Source organism: Symsagittifera roscoffensis, chromosome 6 (genome assembly GCF_963678635.1).
Source record: "Symsagittifera roscoffensis chromosome 6, txSymRosc1.1, whole genome shotgun sequence".
NCBI classification, from domain to species: domain Eukaryota; kingdom Metazoa; phylum Xenacoelomorpha; order Acoela; family Convolutidae; genus Symsagittifera; species Symsagittifera roscoffensis.
In genome coordinates, this window is record NC_087067.1 from 15,656,163 (window position 1) to 15,670,063 (window position 13,901).

At 37.1% G+C, this 13,901-nt stretch overlaps 1 protein-coding gene across 1 annotated transcript in view; it reads right to left on the bottom strand.

The window, feature by feature from the left end:
- Window positions 1-6,246: 6,246 nt before the first annotated feature.
- The window catches only part of LOC134848365 (protein-tyrosine sulfotransferase 1-like), a gene marked incomplete in the record, with an annotated part of 15,325 nt that continues 7,670 nt past the window's right edge, over window positions 6,247-13,901 (bottom strand). Inside the window, 1 exon segment of the mRNA XM_063865776.1 lies at window positions 6,247-6,895. Coding sequence (XP_063721846.1) covers window positions 6,740-6,895 — 156 coding nt within the window.

Genomic DNA, 13,901 nt, shown 5'->3' on the forward strand with positions numbered 1-13,901 from the left:
AGAACAACTTCAATCTTTGACTTAACGCTCGCTATTCTTGATTCTTTTCTCTACAAAGAATCATTGATCAAGTAATTACCAACCCACTAATCTACTGTCGCTGTTTACTTAAGAAACCGGCCTGACTTAATTTACGACTGAACCGGAAACTTTCAATTGCTCTGACCAAATCTTTATCAAGCTTGAGGTAAGCTACTGTTAAAGAGTCATCAATCTAATCCATCGCATACTTTTTGTGGTAGCAAAACCAAGGTTTTCCCCCTTTTTAATATATTTTCTTTCAGAAGTTAGGGTGCTTTTCATTTTCGCGAGTTGTGAAAGTTCTTTTGTTTTAGCCCAAGATGTTTATTCGCCTAATCAGCTTCCCTTCCAACGCCTACCGAACGTGGTTTCTTCACCCCGTGGCGAAGTTACACGTAGAGGCCTCTAACAGGGAGCAGGCGGATCAGTGCGTAATTCATAACGTGGACGTCAATTTTGTGAGCTGCGGTTGGAGCTCGATTCCCCAACATTTTTTTTACAACTGATTACAACTTTTTTTAACATTACTGTGTATAAACGTTCCAAAAATGTGTATGTCAATTTCTTAGGGACGCCTTATTTATTCCCCGCTGCCTTAACGGCAGCAGCTTTACTGAATTTGCGAGACATAGGCGCTGGTCACGCCGCTCTACCGCATGTTCACCTCAGGAAGCAGGCAGGTAGAATTGCGGGATTGTGGAAGTCCTCATCTGTTTTCTCGTCTTTTGGACGGTGTACTGCTTGCTGCGGTTTGCAGTAGCCGCTCTGCTATTCAGAATGCTTAGCGAGAACTAAAAAAATAATCATAATAATTTGTTTTAAATTTAGTTAGAGTTTTTTTCTTGATTTTTTTCTCATAAATTTTGCGCTGTTTTCTCAACTATTATAAAGTTTCCACGTAAAAAATTGTTTTCCAGCTGTCGTTCGGCATTTTAATCAGAGAGTGTCATCCAGGTGTTCTAGTGCCGAAAAGTCCCCATAAACAGCAGCAACAGTTTGAAATATTGGACTTGAAAGTATTCGTTGATCGTTTAAAGTATTCAAGGATCTCAGCTAGGCCCTCTTGTAGTTGTTTCTTACTAAAAATACTTAAAAAAAATTCCACAGCTTTGAAATCAAAATTGACTCAGGTTTCGGCATTTTTCTGAACCATTGCGGAATTTTCAGAACAACTTGAATCTTTGACTTAACGCTCGCTATTCTTGATTCTTTTCTCTACAAAGAATCATTGATCAAGTAATAACCAACCCACTAATCTACTGTCGCTGTTTACTTAAGAAAACGGCCTGACTTAATTTACGACTGACCCGGAAACTTTCAATTGCTCTGACCAAATCTTTATCAAGCTTGAGGTAAGCTACTGTTAAAGAGTCAACAATCTAATCCATCGCATACTTTTTGCGGTAGCAAAACCAAGGTTTTTCCCCCTTTTTAATATATTTTCTTTCAGAAGTTAAGGTGCTTTTCTTTTTCGCGAGGTGTGAAAGTTCTTTTGTTTTAGCCCAAGATGTTTATTCGCCTAATCAGCTTCCCTTCCAACGCCTACCGAACGTGGTTTCTTCACCCCGTGGCCAAGTTACACGTAGAGGCCTCTGTCAGGGAGCAGGCGGATCAGTGCGTAATTCACAACGTCGACGTCAATTTTGTGAGCTGCGGTTGGAGCTCGATTCCCCAACATTTTTTTTACAACTGATTATAACTTTTTTTAACATTACTGTGTATAAACATTCCAAAAATGTGTATGCCAGTTTCTTAGGGACGCCTTATTTATTCCCCGCTGCCTTAACGGCAGCAGCTTTACTGAATTTGCGAGACATAGGCGCTGGTCACGCCGCTCTACCGCATGTTCACCTCAGGAAGCAGGCAGGTAGAATTGCGGGATTGTGGAAGTCCTCATCTGTTTTCTCGTCTTTCGGACGGTGTACTGCTTGCTGCGGTTTGCAGTAGCCGCTCTGCTATTCAGAATGCTTAGCGAGAATTAAAAAATAATCATAATAATTTGTTTTAAATTTAGTTTGAGTTTCTTTCTTGATTTTTTTCTCATAAATTTTGCGCTGTTTTCTCAACTATTATAAAGTTTCCACGTAAAAAATTGTTTTCCAGCTGTCGTTCGGCATTTTAATCAGAGAGTGTCATACAGGTGTTCGAGTGCCGAAAAGTCCCCATAAACAGCAGCAGCAGTTTGAAATATTGGACTTGAAAGTATTCGTTGATCGTTTAAAGTATTCAAGGATCTCAGCTAGGCCCTCTTGTAGTTGTTTCTTACTAAAAATACTAAAAAAAAATTACACAGCTTTGAAATCAAAATTGACTCAGGTTTCGGCATTTTTCTGAACCATTGCGGAATTTTCAGAACAACTTGAATCTTTGACTTAACGCTCGCTATTCTTGATTCTTTTCTCTACAAGGAATCATTGATCAAGTAATTACCAACCCACTAATCTACTGTCGCTGTTTACTTAAGAAACCGGCCTGACTTAATTTACGACTGAAATATAATTCGACCCGGAAACTTTCAATTGCTCTGACCAAATCTTTATCAAGCTTGAGGTAAGCTACTGTTAAAGAGTCATCAATCTAATCCATCACATACTTTTTGTGGTAGCAAAACCAAGGTTTTTCCCTCTTTTTAATATATTTTCTTTCAGAAGTTAAGGTGCTTTACATTTTCGCGAGGTGTGAAAGTTCTTTTGTTTTAGCCCAAGATGTTTATTCGCCTAATCAGCTTCCCTTCCAACGCCTACGGAACGTGGTTTCTTCACCCCGTGGCGAAGTTACACGTAGAGGCCTCTGTCAGGGAGCAGGCGGATCAGTGCGTAATTCATAACGTCGACGTCAATTTTGTGAGCTGCGGTTGGAGCTCGATTCCCCAACATCGCCGCTGGCCCTCACCGTTCCCAGAGATCCTATCCCGAGTTTCTACACCCGATCTCGGACACGCCAATATGACTAACCAGCGAAGCCAAAGAGCGCGCAGCCTTAGAAGCACATCAACAGAATTAGTGATATGATTGATCGGCCTAAAAAAACACATCGTTTTAGCCTATGCTGTTGTGTGCATTCATAAATACTCATCAAAGTCTTGAATGGCAAATCTTGGACCCGCTGTTTTTTTTCACAAAACTTTCGTAAGCTTGTAGCCAAATTACCCCGGCTGCTAACTAATCACATTAGGCATACTTTTCGAACTCTGTTAACCTATTACGCCCAGTGCAATCTACTCTATACTATTTTCTACAACGTAATCTAGTTCGTAATTTATGCCAATTAATCGCAGACCCATTGGTCGACCCTTTTAATTAAAAACACAATTCACCGCTATTGTATAGATTAGAATAGCTTGACTTGGGTATTCAACCGATATCTATTTTACTGGTCAGGGTCTGAGCCAACCTTTTGAGGTGCAAGAGGTTTATCTATTACCTTTGTAACCAAACACTTAACCGTTTCGGGAAGGTAGCTAAACATGACGAAAACGCTGCATCCAGTTTCCAAGATTTGCGCGAAAACTAATTCCAGCACCAGTGTGGACCGGTTCGTTTAGAGCGAGTCGCATCCTCGAGATTATACTTAGCTACGAAACCACTATCCCACGGTCAGTCCCACCATGAATTTGACAACCCACAAACCAGTCACCTTCGAATGCTCCTGTGCTAATTCAAGTTGTTTATTTTTGACTGCATCTAATATTTATTGACGGGTAAATCCCATAAACCTATCCGGTTGCAGGCCGAGTTAGTTATTCTGTTATCAATCATTTTCTTTTCCCTTTTAACTCCGGGCAACCTTTTTAGAAGGGGAAGCGTTGAAACTGATCTTCATTTACTTGCCCAGCTGCTCGGAGTTAATTTTTACGAATATCATGCCAAACAAGACTCCCCAGATGGCTATATGTAGCGGAAAATACACGCGGTCAGGACGGCTGCGAAGCTTTTTATTTTTATCACCATACTCAAACCGAGCGACCTCAGAGGGAAAAAAGGCATTCGACCTTTATCACAGGAATGAGACCAAGAGCTGCTGAGGTACATTCCATACTTTCTGTGGTAGCAAAAAACCAAAGTTTCTTCCCCCTTTTTTTATTCTATTATCTTTCAGCAAGTAAGGTGCTTTTGAATTTCGCAAAGGGAGAGAAAGTTTTTGTTTCAGCCCAAGATATTTATTCACCTAATCAACCTCCTTGCCGACGCCTATCGACGTGGTTTGTTCACCTCGTGGCGACGTTCAGTGCAACCCGTTCCAAGAGATCCCACCCCGAGTTTCTACACCCGTTTTCCGACACATCGTTTCAGTCTATGCTCTTGTGTGACTTGGGCTCTTGTGTGACTTGGGTGCTCAACCGCTATTTATTTTACTCGTACTGGTGTGGGTCTGAGCCAACCTCTTGAGGTGCAAGAGGTTTCTCTTTTTAGCTTTGTAATCAAACACTCGGGAAGGTAGCTTTACTTGACAAAACGCAGCATCCACTATATGCACGAAAACGAATTCCAGCACCAGTGTGGTTCGGTAGGTTTAGAGTGAGTCTCAGCCACTAAATTTTACTCAACTTTTCTACGAAACCACTGTCCCTCTGTCAGCGGTGCTTGCAACGGCTGCAAGTTCTTCGCCTGATTATGATCGACGACAGACCAATGAGGCCCCTTAGTTTAATATCAGGAAAAAGTTGTGCCGGAAGTTCAACCTTAAGATGGGAGCAACCCGTCACCCACGGAGGACAGCCTCATCATAAATTTTACATTGCACCAACCAGTCACCCTCGAGTTTGCCCGTGCTAATTCACGTTTTTTCCTTGATTGTATCTATTATCTACATACCAGTAAACCCCATAAATCAAACCGGTTGCAGGCCGAATCAGTCAAGCAGCAACGTGAATAGTTATCCTTTTATCAATAATTTTATTTCGCCCCCTTTCAATCCCGGGCAACCTTTTTAAAAAGGGAAGTCGTTGAAACGGATCTACATGTACTCGCCCAGCAGCTCGGGGTTCATTTTTACGAATACCGTTAGAGGGCCTGGCCCTAATACTATTCACGAGGCGCATTTGTCTTCAATCTGACACTTTCAAAAAGATTCTCTGCTAAAAAGGAAATCCCCAGGCAGCACGCCATTCAAACTCAACATTTGGTACTGAATACCCAAGGCAAAAGATGAAAATTTTGCACTTCAAAAACAGGACGACAATCCGAAAGTATTAGGACGAAATATACAAATCCGAAAGTATTAACTATTTTTCAAAATTTATTTGAAAAAATTATCTACTACGCACATAATAAAAAAATTGTTTTACTTGAATTTTCAAGAAAATGAGAATGTCAGACAAGAATCATGTCAGAATGTGAGGGGCAAGTGTAAGAAAAGTTGTTTAAGGGAAAAAAGTATAGTCCCCGATCACAAGTGAAAAAAAAATTGAATCCTTCCAAAAAGTACTTCGGATAACTTTACTTGGGATTGACAGACTATCTTTTTCAGAACACTAACAGAATAACCTCCTCTCCAGACAAGCAGTGGAATACCTTTTCTTTTCAATCTTTTCTCCATTATCTTCCCCCAAATTTTGTATGAGAAGAATGGAATAGATTTACAATTGGAATTTCCCCCAATCTGGTATAGGTTATCAGTAGATGAACAGTTATCTTATCTATGAGCCTTTCATTTTAATCAACTTCTTTAAATTATGTGTTTGTATATCATTTATCATTTTAACTCTAGGACCAGATCAGATCGACTATGTTCTATGATAAAAAATCAGAACTGGGACTGATAATTTTAGTTACTTACTAACTGGAACAAAAAAAACTCAAACAACGAGCATTCTTTCTTTTAGTAAAGTACGGTTCTCGACACACAGTATCGCGACACGAGTTTTGAATAGTTGCTTAGTCCACTGATATTAGAAAGGCAAGTCAACTTGAGAAATTTTCAACTAGATGCTTCGAATGAAAATTGATTTAAAGTGTCAGCGCTTTTTGATTTGTGAGTCTTCAAACTCTTCTGGTCTGCTTGTCGAATAAAAATAACCGTATATCCAACCGAAATAAAGCATAAGTTTAATAACAAATGGTTTCATTTGATTATCAGATTTATGTTGCCATTTAGCACCAATTATAACAATTCATTGGACTGATTGCCTTTGGGCGTCCAAAACTGCACAACATGAGGACATATCACTCAAACATGTCTAAATTCAGGAAAAATGAAAATTCAAATTGAAATATCTTCAAATACTGATTTTAAAACTTTTGTCAATTTAATTTTATTAAAACTCGATTGGGAAACAAATGGGGTGGGAACTGCTTTCAAACAAATAATTGCCACAAATAAATTGGAATAACTTCAAACAGACCTATCTATGGTAGCCGATCCATCGTAATTTAAAGACTGAAAATCAGGAGAGGAATGGATAATTAAAAAAACACCAGTACAAATAAATAGCAGCTTCTTGTTCACAGCGTGGTATTAGTTAAATAATCTATTCTAGCTGAATTAAGAGACCATTCCTGGAGCAAAATGTGATGGATGATCCCAGATCCTATTTAAAATTTCGACATTCGCTGAGACTTGGCATCTCTCGGTGCTTTTTCATGTGCATCTTCCATCTTTCCCAGAAGATCAAATAAAATAATTATTAGAGGATTGGAGCTGAATTTTTTGGATGACAGATTGGAGATATTAATCACATTAAATCCCATTTCCTTTCGTGAGGTTCTTTCTTTTTTCACTATCTAGATTTCTCCCCTCCCTCGCCCTCGCCCTCGCCCTCGCCTCCGAGCACCTGTCTGTGATGAGGGGCCTTGGCAGCTTTCAAATCCATCTCGCTCTGACCTGGCTGGCCCTGCAGAATACGACCGTTCGCATCTATCCGAAACGTGTCCACCTGAATGAATAAAAATTTCAAGACTCAACGGCAGGTCATTGGAGGGGGGGGGGGGGTTTCAAAACAAATCAGATTAGTTATCCATTACTAATTAAATTTAAAAAACCATGTTCAACAATTAAGCAAAATTGACCGATAAAGCTGCCACTCTGTATTTCTGGGAATTTAAAAAACAAAAGATAGGCCTGGATTGAGTTTGGAGCTCTTATATACGGAACTGCAACAAAACTGTTACTTAAGACTTCGAGAAACACCAGCACTTTCTATGGCGATTTCACTGAAAGTTAAAGAATGTAGCAGTTTGACTGAAATACGCATCGAGTGAAAACTTTTAAAACAAAATCGGCACATCTAAAGCAGCCTGCAGTCAGGCTCTTATCAAATATCTTACGAGGTTGCACGCAAAAGGATGAACTAAAATAAGCAATAAGCAATATCGAGTAATCAAAATAGTAACCGCAAAAAATCAAACTAGAGCCTCAACAATTTAAAGACTTTTCTTGCAAAAACAACAAAAGTATTACGACGTAAAAAAATCTTCACTGCGTTCATTGACTCTTAAAAAACGAAATGTCTGAAAAAAAGTTTTTTATACAAGTTAGATGAACCAACAAATGGAAAAAGAAAAACACTTGAAAAATTTCAAAATTTTTTTAAAATAGCAAAAAAAAAATCTGAAATCTAGGCAATGAATCACCTGCACCTTAAGAAATGTTAAAAACAGAGGCAGATCGATGCTTCGCAATGCCTGCGATACAGCAAAAACATAGCATATACAGAAATACAAAAAATAGACTTATTATACAGAAGTAGAGAAAAGTTAAAAAAGTGAAAAAGATTGATAAAAATTCAACAATTTTAAAAATTGAAAATAAATCGAAAAAACTGATATACCAAAAATTTCCCTTTTGTTTGTCTTGTTTTTCTTTTCAATAAAAACTCTTATCAAAAAATTATGCCAAGAAGTAGGACGATTGAATGTTAAATAACCATCTAAACAAACTTAAACATAGCCACCAGACAGTTGGAAAGGAGTCGATGAACGCAAGTAAACAGAAGCAAATCTCATCTTTCAAAATAGAAAGGATGCATGAAATTTGAATTTCAAGAACAATTTATGCTTGATACTTTTTTGATAAATTTAACCCAATTTGAGAAAACTGGATCATTAGGTAAAAGTTTTATTTCACTGGGAAATCTGACAAAGAAATTCCACTTTCCAAACTAGAAGTCGATCACGTTTATCGTGACCTTTACACTTTTGTTGTTCAATAGCGGAGTTTGCCTTCCTTTTAACAAGACTTTTCCTGAAAAAAAAAACAAAAAAATCATCGCGACCTATATAAGAGTCTGAACTACGTTGATCGACTCTCGATAAGCGGTAATAAAGCCGACAATTATTCAGCGGACACACATTGAGCTTAAAAATGTTTAATTTAAAAAAAATTGAAAACTCAAAAACATAGCCAATCGAAGATGGGAAAAAAGCAAGGAACGCCAATACACATAAAAAAAAAAACACTGACTTTGTTTTAAAAAAATCTGAACTTTCGAATTTCAAAAAAAATAGATGTCCTTTAAGCTCTTTGAATTTCTAGAGCGATTTATGACTGGCGCTTTTTTGATAACACTAACTCAACCTGAGAATACTGGATCAACAGGTAAAGTTTTTATTCCGCTGGAAATCTAAAATTTAAATTCCACTTTCGAAATTAGAAATTGTTCACGTTTTTTCGCGCCATTTCCACGTTTGTATTTGGAGAGTGCTTTTTACGTCACTTTCGGCAGATGATTTCAATTGAAATCCAAAAATGCATATATACCTAAGTGCATCAATCTTTTAAGACTTTTTCCTGAAAACAAAAATCAGCAAGACCTATCAAAGAGTCTCCACTACGTTCATTACTCTAAAAAACTTAAGGTACTCTTCAAAACGTTCGGATAAAACGTTTTCTGCAACTCAAACGACTCAAAAAGAGGCCTCTAAGCCGATATATTATAAGCCGAGTAAAGACAAAAATTCAAAAAGGAAAAAACTGTAATTGGAAATTTTAAACTTACAATCAACAGAAAAACAAACAATTTTTGAATAGAACCGGCATTTAAAATGCAAACATGCAGAAAAATTGTCTGTTCGTTGACGAAAGTACAGATGGTCATGGCCAATTTCAGTCATCGTACGAAGAAAGTTGTTTACGAGAAAAGAAAGAACCTAGTACTCGGTTGCAATACCCTTGCTTATCGGAAGGGCAAACAGCGAAAAAGCAGCTCTAGAAAGTGTTATATGAAAAAATAGAAATAAGCCTCGAACTAGTGAAAATTCGGCTAGGTCTAGGATTCGATCTGCGACCTACTTCAATCAAGAGATTTTGAGTCTCGCGCAAGAACACTGAGCCACCGACAAACACTACTCACTAATAAAGCAGCTACATATGCTAATAAAAAAAATTGCCAATGCTATTCAGCAAAAGTGGTACCAAATACAATTAAACACAATTTTGCGAGTAATAATTTGGAATATAACAAACTGAAGGCATGCAAACTAAGTTTGCATGTAACAAATCGCAGAGCATAAAGCCACATTATCAAAAGCTGTAAAGGTGCCCCAAAAGTGGCACCAATATTTGCGACTTAGGTTTAAAAAAAGAAGGTTGTTAATATTACACTAAGCTGATGCTAGTGTTAACAATTGAATTAAATAAATAAATTGAAACGGTAGAGTAAAATATAGCACAAAGTTTTTGATTTTCTTATGATTTATTATACACTTTGATTAACACTGAAACTTCTGAGCCAGTAGTGAATACAACAACCAGTGTGTTTGTGTAATACTAGAAACCTTAGCCTGATTTGCAAACAAACATCAAACTAATCTACCTTCCTGGCCAATTGAAGAGACAAAACAACAACGACTTGCTGTAAAAACAACACTAGAAGAGTTAACCCGATTCTCATAAAACGAACTACAAGATCTTTCAGAATCATCCAGCGATGAGACTTGAAGGCGTTTTGAACGAGTCGTCCACAATATCTCGGTTTACTCCTTGATTCTGCAGTTTACATTGGGTTGGGCAACAATTCGTAACAGGCGACAATTCGTAACAAGCGACAATTCGTCACAAGCGAAAATTCGTAAAAAGGCATTGCCAAGTAGTATAGGCTTGCTCCGCTGTGCTTAAAATAGTGCACATGAATCGATGTTCCCCGCTTAATCTGCTGTTATGAATTGTTGCCTGTTACTAATTGTCGCCTCTGTTACATTGGATTAAAAGCCCAGCAAATTGAGTACTGGAAGACACTTTATGAAAAAGCAAAAACAACAAATTACTGCAAACTCCTTATTACTCAAAAACCAGGGTTGGATCTAGAATTTTCTCGAGGAAGGTGTGTTTTCGACCAATTGATTATCCGAGCTCCCCCAGAACAATATAAAAACCCTATTTTGACAAATTTTTTGAAAAAAAAACTGATCAAAATTTAAAAAAAAAAAAAACAGATCAAAAATGCCGTTTCCGGGAACTTTTTTTGAAAGTTCTAACCAAAACTCCCCCTCAAAATTAGATTATATCGGCAACTTTAGGGCTTGTTGGCCGAAAATGGTGTTCAGAAAATAGTACCAAAGGGTGAACCCTTCAAGTGGTTAGGTGGTAGAGCCCCTTTGGGCGATGAGAGGTTCAAATCCCTTAATCCGCTCGTGCTGAAAAGCTAGTGAGGGGTCGAATCCCTTTGGTTGGCGAGGAGGTCGACTTCTCCACCCATAAATCCGCTAGTGCTAAAATTTCTCATGTCTATTTTTTCGAGTTGTCGCAGTAGCTGAGCCATGCAGACACATTTTTTCGCTCTGATTTCATTTAAAAACTAGCTGCGTAACCATTTCTAGATGGGTACCTAAACTGGATCTATCAAATTGCACATATAACTTTCCTTGTAAAATTTTTAGAGCGTGGCAGAAAAGTTAAACGTCAACAGAGGCGAAGCAGCACTTCGCAAACACTTGCGAGAACGCGACAAAAAACAGCTCTAAATGTGCAATAAGAAAAAGTAGAAAAAACACGGCTACGTCTCCGATTCCCCTTCCGACCTAGAGATTACGAGTCTCACGCGCTAACCACTCAGCCACGAGCGCTTAATAAACCACATACAATAGCCAAAAATAAAGCAGAAAACAGATGCTATGAAATTTCCAATGCTACAGATCGTCATTATAGCAGAAGTTTCACCCTTTAGTTGCGAGTTAGGTCGGAAAAAAAGATGTTCCGTACCAATACAGAACGCTCACAAACTCGCTAAAGTAAATACTGTTTTACAGTAACAGTTTTTGATTGGCACGTGATCTAAAAAATCGGAATGTCGTGACCCATCGTTCCTGATTTTCAGTTAAGCGATAACAGTGGGTCTCGAGAATATATGTACCAGTTATAGAATTTAAATTTTGAATTTAGAGACAGTATAAAGATCACATATGTGTACTTAAATACTGCATCAAGGTTACTGTACGGGCAGTACAGCCCAACTAGCAGTAACCTAAGGAAAACCTAGATAAATGAGTGAAAGCAAAACCGAGTTAAAATATGAAGGTACACGAAATTTACCCTATAAACATGTCAACAAGTAATCGATTGTCATTTAAGTACACTTTTTTTAATTTTACGTAAAAGTCTATCTTCTGTTTGTCAGTAAACTCGTTAAGGTTAAGCGGCAATAGGTTATTTGACATTAGGAAATTATAGCATTTCACAATTTTGTACGAAACCGAATTTTGTGCTAACTTTGATTTTCTCAAAGGTAAGGGTATACAACCTAAACTATTCGACCGGGTACTACGACGCGTTTTTACATAATCAAGATTCAAAAATTTTAAAGGTGATTTTCCAAGGAACTGAAAAATAGTCTCGGAAAACAATTGGCTGATAAAAATTTCATGTACACTCTGAAGTTGGAATTTTGAAAAATACTCCGACACATGATCATACTTTCGAAGGAAGAAAATGGTTCTTATGATTTTTTTCTGTGCCAAGAAAATTTTATCAAGGTTTGATTTCGATGTACATCCATAAGCTAATAAGCCATAAGAAATTAGTGGAATCACGTATGCAATGTAAAACTTAATTAATGCCTGTTTAGAGAAACAAGATCTTCCTCGATATAAAACACCATTAAAATTGGAAATTTTCGTGCAAACTTTTACAGTCTGCATATTAAAATTCAATTTTTTGTCAATTTCAATACCCAAATATTTGAAACTTTCTTTATTTTCCATGTTTTCACCAGCAATGGAAATTGAAGCATCAGGCATAGCTTTACCAAAACCCATCAGTTTACTCTTGTCTGTATTAATCGATAACTTGTTGACATTACACCAGTCATTTAGGCTCTGAGTATCTGTTCTGAATTCTTTCAAAAACGCTCTCGTTTTACCAGAACCAACAATAGCAGTGTCATCGGCAAAAAGGCTTATCTCGGATGTCTTTGTTACATTTGAAATATCATTGATATAAATCAAGAACAAAAAAGGAACTAAAACCGAACCCTGGGGAACTCCACAAGATATTTTTTCAAATGAAGAATTTATGATACCATCACTTACAAATTGTACTCTGTTAATTAAATAATTTTTCAACAAATATAAAAACTTACCACGGAACCCATACTTTTCTAATTTAATGATTAAGATATCGTGATCGACAGTGTCGAATGCTTTCTTAAAATCTAGAAAAAGTGCCATTCCACTATCTCTTCGTCCCAAAACTGAGCGCATATATTCGACTATACGTGAGATTGCCTGTACACATGAATGTTTTTTTCTGAAGCCAAACTGTTCAGGGCAAAGAATTTTATATTTCTGTAAAAAATCGACCATTCTTCTATAAATTAGTTTTCCAAAAATTTTGCTTATAGTTGATAGAAGGCTGATGGGTCGGTAATTATTAAAATCAATTTCACTTCCACTTTTGAACAGGGCTATCACTTTTGCTATTTTACAATCGTCAGGAAAAGACTCCGAGTCGAACATTTCATTAAAACAAACAACTAAGAGCTTCATAATGACTGGTGCACAAAGTTTAATCATTACATTACTGAAACCATCATGACCATTCGAGTTTTTGTTCATCAGGTTCTTAATAACCTTCGCCATTTCATCAACATCAGTGGGAAAGAAAACAAAAGTTTCAGATTTTCGTGAAATTTTATCGTTGTATTTAAACTCCACGAAGTTTTTTGAAAGTGTGGGTCCAATGGTAGCAAAAAATTTATTCATGTCATTCACCTCTAATTTGCACGAATTGGATTTCTTTTTCCCACAAAATTTATTGAAAGCTTGAAGCATTTTTTTGGAATCATTACAACTTCCAAGTTGATTGTCATAAAACTTTCTTTTCTCCGTCATATTCAGCTTTTTCGCCTCATTTCTCAATTTTTTGAATTTCGCTTTTGTTTCATCGTTCGGAAGTGTTACCATTTTTTTGTGAGCAGCGTCTCGTTTTTTGCATATTTGTTTCACATTGTTGGAAATCCAAGATTTTTTCAATTGTTTTGGAAAATCAATTGGTTTCAAAGGACAAAACTTATCAAAAACATTAATCATTGAATACGTTAAACCGTGGATTTTTGTATTTACTGATTCCTTCTCACTCAACTTTTCCAATTTGACATGTAGAAGAAATAATAACTTAAGTAGGTTGTCATCAAGCTTCAGTTTTTTAAAATTTCTGGTATAAATAACAGTTTTGCCAGGCATTTCAACCGAAAACGGCAATTCACCCAACAATGCATAGTGATCACTAATTGTGGTTTTGATAACTGTCACCGGATAAAAACCTTCTGTTATAAAGTGGTCAATGCATGTTGCACTATTTTCAGTAACTGTGGTTGGTTCACTCAAACAAAAATCCAAATCAAAAGACTTTAAAAGCGTTTTATAACTTCTGGTTTTTCATCCTTGGCAAGAATATCAAAATTAAAATCTCCCACAATAACTGGATTTCCTTTTAATAGTCGAAGTTCA